Source organism: Aulonocara stuartgranti, assembly GCF_965226115.1.
Source record: "Aulonocara stuartgranti genome assembly, chromosome: 19".
NCBI lineage: Eukaryota > Metazoa > Chordata > Actinopteri > Cichliformes > Cichlidae > Aulonocara > Aulonocara stuartgranti.
In genome coordinates this window covers 21,141,264-21,155,158 of record NC_138955.1, presented here as the reverse complement: position 1 = coordinate 21,155,158, position 13,895 = coordinate 21,141,264, and the positions used below count along the sequence as shown (strand labels likewise).

At 52.0% G+C, this 13,895-nt stretch overlaps 1 protein-coding gene across 3 annotated transcripts in view; it reads left to right on the top strand.

Annotated features, from left to right (window-relative positions):
• The window catches only part of pxdn (peroxidasin), a 35,582-nt gene extending 21,931 nt beyond the window's left edge, over positions 1–13,651 (top strand). For all 3 annotated transcript variants that reach the window (XM_082516775.1, XM_082516776.1, XM_082516774.1), the window contains 14 exons: positions 219–491; positions 575–850; positions 1,952–2,064; positions 2,271–2,427; positions 3,032–3,140; positions 3,798–3,955; positions 5,323–6,329; positions 6,529–7,025; positions 7,110–7,244; positions 7,334–7,542; positions 8,712–8,823; positions 9,362–9,494; positions 9,770–9,883; positions 10,577–13,651. In XM_082516775.1, coding sequence (XP_082372901.1) covers positions 219–491; positions 575–850; positions 1,952–2,064; positions 2,271–2,427; positions 3,032–3,140; positions 3,798–3,955; positions 5,323–6,329; positions 6,529–7,025; positions 7,110–7,244; positions 7,334–7,542; positions 8,712–8,823; positions 9,362–9,494; positions 9,770–9,883; positions 10,577–10,702 — 3,419 coding nt within the window. In that variant the 3' untranslated portion in view covers positions 10,703–13,651. The remainder of the gene's footprint in view (positions 1–218; positions 492–574; positions 851–1,951; positions 2,065–2,270; positions 2,428–3,031; positions 3,141–3,797; positions 3,956–5,322; positions 6,330–6,528; positions 7,026–7,109; positions 7,245–7,333; positions 7,543–8,711; positions 8,824–9,361; positions 9,495–9,769; positions 9,884–10,576) is intronic.
• Positions 13,652–13,895: the final 244 nt, after the last annotated feature.

Sequence of the window (13,895 nt, the reverse complement as noted above, 5' to 3'; positions counted from 1 at the left end):
TGTGTGGCTGTAAACCTCAGGTCCCCGGCTGTGTACACACTGCTCTGACTCCACTGTAATCACTGCCAAATAAGGACAGGGCACAGCTGCGTGCCGTGACAAACGGGGATGGTTTCAGAGTGGCATCATCGATCCCAGCACGAGCTGCCGCTTCACATCTTCAGATCTTTATTTTAGAAAAAGTGAGGTCACCACCGTTCCCATGTCTGCTCCTCCAGCACGGCCCAGTTTTGTGATCCAGCCCCAGAACACGGAGGTCCTGGTGGGGGAGAGCGTGACCCTGGAGTGCAGCGCCACGGGCCAGCCGCAGCCTCGGGTGTCCTGGACGAAGGGTGACCGGACGCCCCTGCCCAACGACGCCCGCATCACCATCACCCCCTCCGGAGGGCTCTACATCCAGAACGTGGAGCAGGCTGATGGAGGACAGTACACGTGCTTCGCCTCCAATAATGTTGATACCATACACGCTACGGCGCACATCATCGTACAAGGTAAATCAGAAGATCGATGAAAGGTGTGGGTGCTGTGTGCCTTTGTTGACCAATTAAAACATCATTTCCTGCTCTGCCTGTAGCGATCCCTCAGTTCACCGTCACGCCGCAGGACCAGCTAGCCCTGGAAGGCCACACGGTGGATTTCCCCTGCGAGGCGACCGGCTATCCTCAGCCGGTGATCGCCTGGACTCGAGGGGGCAGCCCGTTACCCTCGGACCGCCGTCACGTGACCCTGCCCTCCGGCACGCTGCGCATCACTCGGGTGGCAGCCCACGATGAGGGCCAGTACGAGTGCCAGGCAGTCAGCCCCGTGGGCACCACGCGCACCGCCGTGCAGCTCAGCATCCAGCAGAGAGGTGAGGAGGGGGGCGGAGCTTTAGGCTCTAAGAGCAGGTGGTGCATAGATGAAATATGGCTGCCAATCACAGGCTGTTTGTTTGTGTAGGTGGAGGGGAGGGTGGGAGTGGTGTGCAGCGTTTAAGTCACAGCTCATTGGAAGGTGTGTGTGTGTGTGTGTTCGTGTGTGTGTGTTTGTGTGTGTGCGTGTGTTTGTGTGTGTGCGTGTTCTGCAATGACAGGCCTGGCGTGGCACAGGAAAACACGGCAGCCTGTAATCCTGAGGTGACGCCATGTTTTTCCATGTTGTAATGCCTGTTAACACGCTGCAAAGTACTAGTTGCGTAATGGTTGCACACTGGAGCACTGTGTGAGCCCACAGCTGTTTCATGGAGAAGCCGACGTAGAGAGCGTGAAGTGACACGAGCGCGAATCATGAAAGCAACGGGAAAGTCCCACGTTTATCCCGTAGGATCAAGCCGTGTACAGTTTTTAAACACGTTTTAAAACACATTCATGTTTTATTAGAATTAAGAATTAAGAATATCTGTTTGCAAAAATATATATTATAAATATAAAACATGAATATTGGAAAAGACCTGCAGTACTGTCAACGACCACCGGGGGAATGCCTGCAGAGGTGACCTGTAAAAATTAGAAAACCTCAAATTCAGCCGTTAGCAGCACGCCGGCGAGTGTGGGTCGGGTGAACACGCACAGAGAGAGTTCTTCATTCTCAGGCACAAAGACTTTCAGGTGTTTAGATGTCGATGAGTCTTTGTGTTCGTGCTGCTCGCTCTGCACAGGAACCGCAGGGGGCGGGGTCAAGACTCTGACAGTGACGCAAGGGTTCAATCAGAAATCTGTTTGTATTTATGTAATATGACTGTCTGTGTGTGTGTGTGTGTGTGTGTGTGTTCTGTCTTGCTCTGAGCTTCACATTAAGCTGATTGATGCTCCTGTGTGTGAGCAGAGGGAAGCAGCAGCTCTGGTGAAGCACAAACACTGTGACAGTAAAATGTTTGATGTCGGCTGTGATTGATTACAAAATGCACTTCACATGTGGACCCTTTGCTGCCCGCTCATTAACTTGTGTGTGTGTGTGTGTGTTACTCATTCAGTGACGCCTGTTTTCACGAATGCCCCGAGGGACCTGACGGTGGAGTCCGGGCAGGACGTGCAGATTCCCTGCAGCGCTCAGGGCCAGCCGCAGCCGGTCCTCACCTGGAACAAGGTGAGCGGGTAAAGAGGCGACCTCAGTGCAGGTGCAGAGGTCAGGAGGTCAGGTCAATCAGACCGAGAGGGTCCTAACGCTCAAACCAGACGCTGAGAGCCTTTGTAAAACTCAGACGTCTGTGTCCTTACACAAGCATGCACCGAGGGCTTAGTTCAGGCACCAGCTCTCAGCACCGTGACCTCTGACCTCTGTCTGTCTCTCAGGATGGCGTTCAGGTGACAGAAAGTGGAAAGTTCCACATCAGCCCCGATGGTTACCTGGAAGTGAAGGACGTGGGCACGGCTGATGCTGGACGCTACGAGTGTGTCGCACGCAACCCCATCGGCTACCAGGTGGCTAGCATGGTGCTAACTGTGACAGGTAAGCAGTGATATCAGAGCGCCGCCGGGACCAAAGGTCTGTGGCGCTGCTCGGTGTGTGTGATCTGCTGCTCAGCCGATGTAGCCGCGCTGTCGGGTCTCGGAGTGTGTTGCTGTTTCCTGCTGAGACTTTTGGAGGTCAGCGCTCTGCAACCGAACCTTAAACTGCATCAGCTGCTGGATGTTTTCAGTGGCACACGAAGACGAAGGAGCGCCAGAAATCACTCAGGAGGGAAGAGCTCACAGGATTTCAGTGAACTAAAGAACACCGGTGAACTGGAGCTGCTTACGGCCGTTACTTAAATGTATGAAAGATGGACACGACTTCCTGTTGGGTTTAGACCGCAGTCTGCCTCACGGCCTTACTCGGATATACCTCCGTACTTTTATTTTGTGGCTCTACTGGAGCAGCTCTGCACGATTCATTGTTTTTATCTCATAACAGGCCTTTGTGCAACTTTGTGCATCACTGTGGGGGAGGTGGGCGGGGCTTGTGTTAGGGATGACACCAACCTCTTTATTGAAAACTCTGGTTCTGTTTGAGATGTAAACCCTGGCCGAGCTCTGCTCGTGCTTGCTGATGTTCCACCTGTGTGTCTCTACAGTGCCCGCCATCAGCAGGGAGGGCGACACCTTCGTCAGCACGTCCATAGAGCAGGCCATCCGTACTGTGGACAGCGCCATCGAGTCGACGAGGAGGCGTCTCTTTGACGGGTAGGATATGACAAACACGCGATATGAGACTCTGACCCTCACGACGGCCTCGAGGATAAAAACCTGGAAGGCTCTGAAGTGTCTCCATTTTCCTACGCCACCACGTGTGTCCCTCTTCCCTGAGCCTGATCTTCATCTTGTCGTTATTGCTGCAGTGCATCATGGGATTGAGTGTAATGGTGAGACGTATGATGGGTCAGGATGAGAACATGTGTACCGGTGAGGTGTCCTGGGGTCATGTGACCAGGTTAGGAAGTCCTGCTCGCCAACAGCGCTGGCGTTGACGGCGGCGGTGTGATCGTGGCTGCAGCACCTCGCTGAGTTTCAACAGCCCGAGGCTCAGTGCAAGTTTAGAATAGCTGTGCTGAAAACCACCGAGCTGATGTTTGGGAGGAAGCAGGAACGACAAAGAGTGAAATGATGGCGGCGACTCAGCTGCGCAGTGACTCAGACGCTGCTGCGTGTTTAAACTCTCCGACCTGCACTGGAGAAATTCCCGCCTGATGTTCTAGTCCTCGAGCTCTAACGGAAAATCCCCAAAGACCGGAGCAATCTTTCCTCCTGCTTTTGTTTAACCTGTCTTTGTCTCTTACTTCCACACTTACTGTCTCTGTGATCTGTCATATTTATTGTTCCCTCTCCTCCCTCGCCCTGCAGTCAGCCTCGCACCCCCGGGGAGTTGCTGGCTCTCTTCCGGTATCCGCGGGACCCCTACACCGTGGAGCAGGCGCGGGCCGGAGAGATCTTCGAGCAGACGCTGCTGCTCATCCAGAACCACGTCAACCAGGGTCTCATGGTGGACACCAACGGCACCGGTGAGCAGATTCAGACTCGACACGCTGCTGAAAATGCAAAACCACACCCTCGTGAACACTGAGCGCGCTCGCTGATCGGTTTAAACTGATCGGTCATCTCTGCTGTGCTGATATTTTGGGCACATATGCAGTTTCAGACTTTGCAGAATGAAGCTGCTGTTCAGCTTTCCTGAGTGGAGTCTTGTGGTGCCAATAATTTAATTCTGTCTATGAATCTCTCGTTGCTGTGCACGCCTCCATCCGTGCGCCATTTTCTCCTCAGCGACAGCCGAGGGACGGACACGTGACCACGGCCCGCTGACGAGGAGCCGTAAACACTTTTATTAGTCCTCGGTTGGCCGCAGCGCCTCACCTACGTGGTTTGTGTTCACACTGGGTCAATTATACCTGCGCGTGGGGGGAGCACGGGGGGATTTTGATGTTTATGTGCAAAAGCATGTGGGGGGGTTGTTTTAGTTTCTGGCTCATGAAGCAGTCGTTGTTCTGGGGGTTTAATTTTAACAGCACGAAGGTCAGCTGATCTACATTTCACCATCAGTGTGACGGGAAATTGAGTTTTTCTTAGTTTTGAAATTAAATTTCTGGCTTTAATTCTCCTGAATCTGCAAGTTCTTCTAAAAAGTTTTGTTCATTTTTTTGTCATATTGAAATGTGTCAGTGTTTCCCTCATAAATCTGCAGTTTTCTCTTTGCAAGATTTTTATTTTAGTTAATTTTTTCACTTCCTGTTTTTGCTCTTTGGGATATTTTCATCCTTGAAATGATAACAAAGGCTGAGTGTAGTTGACGCCTCATGTGGTGTAAATGTAGTGAGACCAATAGTGACAGTTTCAGGTTCACGGGGAAACGCAGGAACAGCGATGAACACAACAGACGGCGAGTTTGAACAAACGTTCGTGGAGGGAAACGCCGGCTCCCACGTTCTCCTTTTAACTCCCCAGTAAACAAACACGCAGCAGTGATGTGTGGGAACGTTCACACAGGAAGTCTCACCTCACACACGCTTGACACTTGCTGTCATGCATAAGTGCAACGCTGCACTGCTAACACACCTGAATGTGCTGTGCTCTCATTTCAAAGCTGATGGAGGGCGCCCTGTGGCCTCTGTGGGAGGGGCTCCAGGGCCTGATCCTGTGGATTACCTGATGAATGTGAGCAGGTCTCTAACCCGCGGCGTCTCCAGGAGGCGCTGTGGGCTGAAGCGGGAAGTGATAGACTGTATATAAAAGATGGCCATATCCACCGTGACATCTTAGGCTTTGGTTTGGGAGGTGTTGGCGTTAACAGAGGGGGCGGGGCCGAGTGTAATAGCCGGGCTGCTATGATTACTCTGTGATGGACGTCTAAGCGTGTGTTTCCTTTCCGCAGCGTTTCGCTACAACGACCTGGTGTCCCCCCGCTTCCTGGACATGATCGCCAACCTGTCCGGCTGCACGGCCCACCGCCGCATCAACAACTGCTCGGACATTTGTTTCCACCAGAAGTACCGCAGCCACGACGGCACCTGCAACAACCTGCAGCACCCGATGTGGGGCGCCTCGCTCACCGCCTTCGAGCGTCTGCTGAAGTCCGTCTACGATAACGGTTTCAACCTTCCGCGAGGCGCCACCGACCGCGTCCATAACGGCTACAAGCTGCCGCTGCCGAGGCTGGTGTCCACCACCATGATCGGATCGGAGACCATCACCCCCGACGACCGCTACACGCACATGCTGATGCAGTGGGGTCAGTTCCTGGACCACGACCTGGACTCCACGGTGGTGGCTCTGAGCCAGTCCCGGTTCTCCGACGGCCAGCTGTGCGCTCAGGTGTGCACCAACGACCCGCCCTGCTTCCCCATCCAGTTCCCGCCCAACGACCAGCGGCAGCTGCGGAGCGGCGCCCGCTGCATGTTCTTCGTCCGGTCCAGCCCGGTGTGCGGCAGCGGGATGACGTCTCTGCTGATGAACAGCGTTTACCCGAGAGAGCAAATCAACCAGCTGACCTCCTACATCGACGCCTCCAACGTCTACGGCAGCTCGCGGCACGAATCGGAGGAAGTCCGCGACTTGGCGAGCCAGAGGGGTCTCCTGCGGCAGGGCATCATACAGCGGACGGGCAAGCCGCTCCTGCCGTTCGCCAGCGGGCCGCCAACCGAGTGCATGAGGGACGAGAACGAGAGTCCCATTCCGTGCTTCCTCGCCGGAGACCACCGAGCCAACGAGCAGCTGGGTTTGACCGCCATGCACACCGCGTGGTTCAGGGAGCACAACCGCATCGCTACAGAGCTGCTGAGGCTGAACCCTCACTGGGACGGGGACACCATCTACCACGAGGCCCGGAAGATCGTCGGCGCCCAGATGCAGCACATCACCTACAGCCACTGGCTGCCCAAGGTAACGGCTCCGAGCTGATGGCGCCCGCGCTGCTCAGCTGATCATCAGGTGAGCTCAGGGTTAGCATGAGTGTGACAGCCCGGGACACAGAGAGAGGGAGGGGCTCACTTCATTCAGCTGTTTAATGTAAAAGTTGCAGCCAATGAAACGCTTCTCTGATGATGTCACAGCAGGCAGACTAACCCTCCTCTTCTCTCAGATCTTAGGTGAGGTTGGCATGAAGATGATGGGGCCGTACGGGGGCTACGACCCCAACGTGAACGCCGGCGTCTTCAACGCGTTTGCCACCGCCGCGTTCCGCTTTGGCCACACCCTCATCAACCCGATCCTGTACAGGTTAGATGAGGACTTCCAGCCGATCCCGCAGGGCCACATCTCGCTGCACCGGGCCTTCTTCTCGCCATTCCGCATCGTGAACGAGGGCGGCATCGACCCGCTGCTTCGCGGGCTCTTCGGCGTCGCCGGTAAAATGCGTGTCACCACGCAGCTTCTGAACACCGAGCTGACGGAGCGGTTGTTCTCCATGGCCCACGCCGTGGCTCTGGACCTGGCCGCCATGAATATACAGCGAGGGAAGGACCACGGCATCCCGCCGTATAACGACTACAGGACCTTCTGTAACCTGACGTCTGCTCGGACCTTTGATGACCTAAAGAACGAGATTAAGAATCCGTCGGTCAGAGAGAAGCTGCAGAGGTGGGCGTGGCCTCAGACAGGCTCAGTGTGACTCGCCAGAGTTATGGTATGAGCTCAGCGTGTTTCTATTTCCTCGTGTTGCAGGCTGTACGGCACGCCTCTGAACATCGACCTGTTCCCCGCCCTCATGGCTGAAGATCTGGTCCCCGGCAGCAGGCTGGGCCCCACCCTCATGTGTCTCCTCACCACTCAGTTCAAACGCGTGCGTGACGGCGACAGGTAGGTCAACCTTTCAGTACCGAACTGTCGCCGAGCGTCACGTGACCGCAACAAATGAATCCTATTTCTCTCCTTCCTGCCGTGTTCAGGTTCTGGTACGAGAACCCCGGCGTGTTCACGCCTGCCCAGCTGACCCAGCTGAAGCAGGCGTCCCTCGCCCGGGTGCTGTGCGATAACGGCGACAACATCACGCGCGTACAGCGCGACGTGTTCAGGGTGGCCGAGCTGCCTCACGGCTACATCAGCTGTGACGACGTCCCTCAGATCGACCTGCGCATGTGGCAGGACTGCTGCGAAGGTAAGAGTCAGCAAACGCTCGCTTTATTCTTCAGTTTACTCGACAGCTCAGATCACGACGACCAGGATACCTTAGCAGACGTTTGTTGTTTTCAAAACACAAACATTTATTTTAAGCTTGAATAAATTAAACTCCACTGAATAAATCACTGGTTGAATATTAGCATTCGAGTGTATCCCAGATGTGTTGAACAGCTGCAGCCCTGAGCAAGCGCAGAACAACAAATAGAACAGCCTGCAGACCCGTGAGGGCGAGAGGAGCTTTCAGGACGTTGTTTGGTTTTGGTTGTTTTTCTGATCTTCGCTGAGACAAAGTGGCTCTGTGGTCACAGAGGTCGCTGTCTCTGCTTCAACCTTTTAAAGTTTATTTTTGGCCCGTAGTGTGAATTTGTTGCACAAATCTGATCCCAGTTTTATTATTTTATACTGGTGCATGAAAACAAACCTCCATTATTAAAAAGAGGTTTTTATTGTGGTTGGAGTGATCTCAGTGTTTGATGTAAAGGTTTAGTCAGGAGTTTAATCACAGGATGGAAACATGTTTTCTTCTTTAAAGAGGAAGCAGACGCTGGTGAGGAGTCTGCTCTCTGACTGCAGCCTCTTACATACTGCACATATTCACTGTATGAGGAGAGCAGAAACAATAAACAGAGAATATAGCTGCGTTTGCTAACAGTGACACGTGTGTGTTCGCTTTTATGTGTCGGCACAAGAGAGGAAGTGTTGTTGTTCTCGTCTTCTACACGCAGTCTGTGAATCAACCGCAGCTGAGATTTGAGCGTTTACATAAAGACCACAGCTTCCAGGCTCGTAAACCTGGAAGCTGCGTCACTGTGACAGTGGAGAAGGGTTTGTCAGTTTTTTCATCCTCCAGGATGACAAAAGCGGGATCGTTAGGGGGGTCGCGGTCGTCTCCCTCACAGCTCGATAAATGGGTGAGTCATCTGCATAGCAGAGTCTAAAGGAGCCGATACAGTGCAAGACGAAGCACGTCAGAGAAGATTTAAACAACTCGCGCTAAGAGATGAGGGTACCGTGTGCTCCTGTGGTTGATTCCAGCACTTCAGCCTAAAAGCACTGCAGTCAGGTCATAAACGGTCCTTCTGTTGGCCTCAGCGACTCTGTTTTCTTCTTCTACTGATTTTCAGTGTGTTGTGTTTAACCCACCAGACTGCAGAACTAAGGGCCAGTTCAACGCCCTGTCGTACCACTTCAGGGGACGCCGGTCAGCTGAGCACAGCTACAAAGAGTACAAACCTGCCAGCAGCTCCCAGGAGAACAGGTAACAACACCTGTAAACTTAAACTGCTCCAACAGCACAGACGTTGTCCAGAGGTCCAGTTCAGGGACTCTGGTTACCCGAGTCCAGCAGATAGCTAGCAGGGCACGCCCCTAATCATGCAAACCTTCAGGAAGTATCCATGGAGACCAACCAGTTTGTGTATCAGGCTGTAAACATGTTTATATGTGCTGTAAAGTTTGAACATGGCTGACTCACTGCTGCCTCCTGTGTAATCTTACAGCGTTCCCTCGGTGTCAGCGGTCCTGGAACGTGGGAAAGTCTGGCATCAGTTTTTAGGCCAGAAAATTCTTGTTTTACAGCAAAAATAAAAACACTTGTAGGCCTCAGAAACCTGCAACATACACTTACAGATGTGTGAGTCAGGTGACCTGCGATGTGGCGAGGAATGCTGTCCTGACAATACCTCGATAACAGATATTTGAGGTGTAGAATAAGTAAAACACTCATTTGTGCATCTTTGTCCTGTAAACTGTTAACTGTGAACATCTTCAGTCATTTGGTTTGTGTGTGTGTGCAGCTCAGTGGAGGAGACCCCGGGCAGTCTGGGAAATGTCTCTGCGACTTCCAGGAAGAGCACTGAGCCCTCCATCAACGACTTCCAGGATTTTGTCTCCGACATGCAGAAGACCATCACCAGCTTACGAAAGCAGGTGTGTCTGCATCCACAGACAGATGTTTGCAGCTGTTCTTTATCCTTTAAATCCAGATGGTGACGTTTGTGATCAAAGTGTCTGAAACTTCTAACCATCTTAAAAACGTTGCCATGTCTCACTGCTCAGAGCACAGTTAATTCCTCAAGAAGGGGTCGGCGTGCCGAGGTCGGTGTGCTGGCTCCGCCCTCTGGTCAGCTGCAGGTGTCAGTGTGTTTGGGGAGGTGAGGTGTGTGTTCTGACTTTTAAAATGTGTTGTTCTCATGTTTCTGCAGATTAAAAGACTTGAAGCCCGTTTGAGCACCACTGACTGCACTGACAGCGAAGGCCGCGAGCGAGCGGACGGCGAGCGGTGGAAAAAGGACCCGTGCGCCACATGTGAATGCAGAGTGAGTGTAGCGGGCAGGGCTGTGGGTTAACACGTGAACACGTCCTCTGTCAGACGCCGTTTAAATGTTTCTGTGAGTCTGGAAGCGTCTCGTCTCTTCGAGCAGATCTTGGCATCATGTTCAGTTTTCGTGTCTGACTGTGTTGCTGCTGGCGATGGCGCTCCGGTGTCAGACCTTCCCACCTCCTGCAGGCCTGGCCTCCACGCCGCTGTGTTGCCATCTTTCGCTCTCCTCTTCCACACCTCTCTGCATTCAGAGGGATGTTTGCAGTAATTGAGCTTGGCAGGCAGAAGCAGACGAGGAAGACAGTCTGCGAGCAAACAGAGCAGTCTGTGGTCGTCATGCACGACGACACAGCGAGCATGACGGGCAGGTCAGTCCCAGGTCAGGTGGTCCTGGTGGCAGGAGGCGGAGTGACCGGCTGAGGGTCACATGGTGTTATTGTCACATGCAAACAAACAGAACCCAAAATCAAACCTGGGTTTGAACGCGATCATGTCGACCTGCCCTGGTTTGCAGCCGTGTGATTGGCTGTTGATCACGTGAGCTAAATGATGTCAGTTCTTATTGAACAGTTTAAGTTTTCTTTCCCGTTTTGGTGTTTTTGGCGTCTTTTCTGTCAGTTTCGCCTCACATCTCACACGTAACGACGTCATGACTTGTCGCCCTTGTTGTGTTTTCCCGCCCCGACAGGACGCCCAGGTGACCTGCTTCGTGGAGTCCTGCCCAGCAACCGAGTGCAAACGGCCCGTCAAGCTAAAAGGCAGCTGCTGCCCGGTGTGCCTCGAGCAGCTGACGGCGCCCGCCCGCCGCCCGTAACGACCCTCAGGACTCCCGCAAACACGCCCTCTGGCGTCTGAACGTCACACGCTCGCAATCAGACGCACGGAGAGGACATGAGACTCGTGAAATCGCGCGGCTCCACCGCCGCCAACAACCTCGACAGACCCAACAGCCTCGTCTCAGTTTTTTGTTTTCTTGACCCAGGGAGGGATTTTATTTTGTTTCCTGTTTGTTGCACCCAGCGGCGCGAGGCTCGCTTCGAAATCCTCCGGCGACGAGCCGCTGTCACTACGTGGATTTATTTCTGACCCGCCGGATGGACGAGCGGGCGTGAGACGGGCCGGCCTCTCCTTCCTCCCTGCGCCGAGGCTCCCGAAGAGCCGCGACCAGCCGCCGTTTGCCGTCCTGCTCCTCCCGCTCGACGATAAATCACAGGACAGGGAAGTAGATGGAAAGGCGGTCGCCATTTTCTTGTCTCACACAATATTCTCAGGTTAGAGATGCCGAAAACTGGTGCTATCCCCCGATTTTATCACAGTTTAATCACTAAACCTTCAAAGTATTTTGTTGTATATGCAAAGCAGCCTATATACACTCAGTATGTCCTTAATGCTACATCACAGTTGAGACGACTGTTGTACTTATGAGTAGAGTTACTGCATCTTTAACCCGCGGTGCTTTTTATCATGTTATTCTCTTCTTTTCCCTTTTTGTATAAATTGTTGCATATGAAGAAAATGTGAAGCCCTACAAAAATGTTTGTAATGCAAAAGAAATGTCTACTGATCTCTGCTCGTCGGTCCACTGACGACTCCCTCGCTGTGTGTGCCGGACGCTCGGCCGGCTCTCGCTCCGGCGCCTTTGAAAGAAACCCTGTTTGTACCACTGTGTTCACGTGCCGCGGACTTTATTCCAGTATTTTCCTCAGTGTTTTAAAGCCAAAAGTATGATTTTATGAGTTTATGTTTGAATGTTGTCCTGGTTCAGTATTCTCACTTTGACCTGCTCATGTTCGGACCGGTGCTTCTGCAGTCGTGGGAAGATGAGCTCAGTAATTTCAATGAAACAAATATTTGACTGGATCTGAACAAGTTTTAGCACAAAGGCTTAAAGCCAAACAAACCAGTGTCTGTTTATTAAGTAGCTGAAACGATGCTTACCTGCCAGAAACACTCAGCCACAGTCGTGTGCGCTAATATCAAATATAAACAATTCGATTCTCATCAGGTGTCTGAATGAGGTTAACACAACCTGTTATCATCTATCCTGCAGACGCTAATGCAAAATGCAGAAACAACGTGATAAACCGAGTCCACTCTTAATGCTTCTGCAGGAGTCAGCGTCAGCGTGGAGCTGCCAATCAGATGCATTGATTAATTAATCATCATCATTATCACCAGCACCTCTATAAAAGCAGGAGCTGTGTCAGTTTGCAGGTCTGGATCTTCACAGCAGTGGACGTCCTAGAAAATTCACCGTGAGGTCAGACCCAAGAGTTCTGGCTCAAACTCAGCTAGCATGTGAAAGGTTAAAGGTCACGACAAGCAGAAGAAGACAGAACAAGCATGGGTCGTTTGGAAGCTGAACAGAGGGCAGATGTTTGTCCACCAACCTAACAGCTGGACCATGAACTCCAAAGATGCTGAAAACTCACAGTGGAGAGACCGACTGAGGCGGTCACACAGGAAACTTCCAGTGCTCCTCCATGAATCACAGGCTGGACTCGCATACACGCCGTCTGCATGAATAATGAATTAATGTGTCGCTTATTCCAGGTCGTATTTACCTAATTTTACAGACTTTATTTTGCCCTGATATGTAAAACAGAGAAACTTTTCTTTCTCTTGATTACAGTTATAAAGCTGCACATTTAAAGGTCAGCGTGACAAACAATGAACAGCTGAAATATAACAGAAATGGCTGCTGTCCATAACAGACTTAATGCTCTAATAAGTAGCAGAAATATTGCTGCCAGTTTGTGTATTTATGGACAGTTTGGCTAAAAGTTGTTTAGATCCAGTTTAAAAGAATAAAGTGAGAGGTGCTGGGGGGGCGGGGTCACAGCCTGCGGCTCCGCTGGCGCCGACGACACCGTTGGAGGACTGCGAGCAGCTCTGCTCTGCAGCTCTCTCGGTCCAAGGACACGCTTGCATTCCTTTGTCCAGCAGCCCCCCTCCTCGCTCTCTCTCCCCCCCCGTTGGGTGTTTATATAGGTTAGGAATGCTCTGAGATATGGAGGATGACGCCATGTAGCCGAGCATGTGTGGCGCGGGCCTCTGACCCTCATTCCTTCATAATTGAAGCCATATGAGAGAGGAAGTGATGTTGGGGGAGGGGCGCTCAGGGTCGGGGGGGCTGTTTGTCAGACCGATTTACCGCCTTTCACACGTACTGTACTCCTCGTACTCTCCGTGCACTGACTCGCTCCGTGCGACACAATTCCCGATCTCGTCTTCCTGTTTTCCTCCGATTGTGTCGGAGCGTGTGCAGTTTTCCTTTCCTGTGTTTTCTTCTTCAGTGGTAACATCCTGCGAGCTGAGGGGCTGATCGGTGACAGTAAAGATGTCAGAGCACCAACAGTCACACTGGTAAACAGTATCACCTCATACTGGACGAACTGTGTTTACAGTGGTGTCTCCTTCTCCTGCATCACCATGTCCCCGTGTCTCGGTCACAGCTACTAGCTTTGGCTTGCGCCCCGAAGCTCTGTGAGCTCTTTGCGTTACCCGTCTGTGTGTGTTGATAGATGTGTGTATTTGTGAGTCCCTCTTTTTATTTCCCCTTGAAAAGGTTCCCAGTGTCAGTGGAGCGCACTGCCCTGCAGTACTGAACGTGTGTTACCTACACTGTCCTAACCAGTGGTCATTGTGGACAACCTAGTGCCTGTCATGACAGTTGTATTGTACCTTTGCCAAAGAATGGTTTGCACTGTAATGTATGCCTCTCAACAGTAATAATAAATAAAAAAGCCACATTTGAATTACAGTCACATGTTGGTGCCTGTTCTTTGTCAGCTCATCATTAATGAGAGGACTTTTTTATTTGCTCATCACAAAATGACTTTTGTTTCACTGAACATGACTCGTCTGATTTAGTGTTCTGGTTTAAAGCAGATACTTGATCAGGTCCAAACTACAGAGCCTACAAGTTTGCATTTGACTCTGATTACTCTCAAGTTCCTGCACTTCCTGTTTGGTTTGTTAGTTGGTCTGTCAGTCATGACTGGATG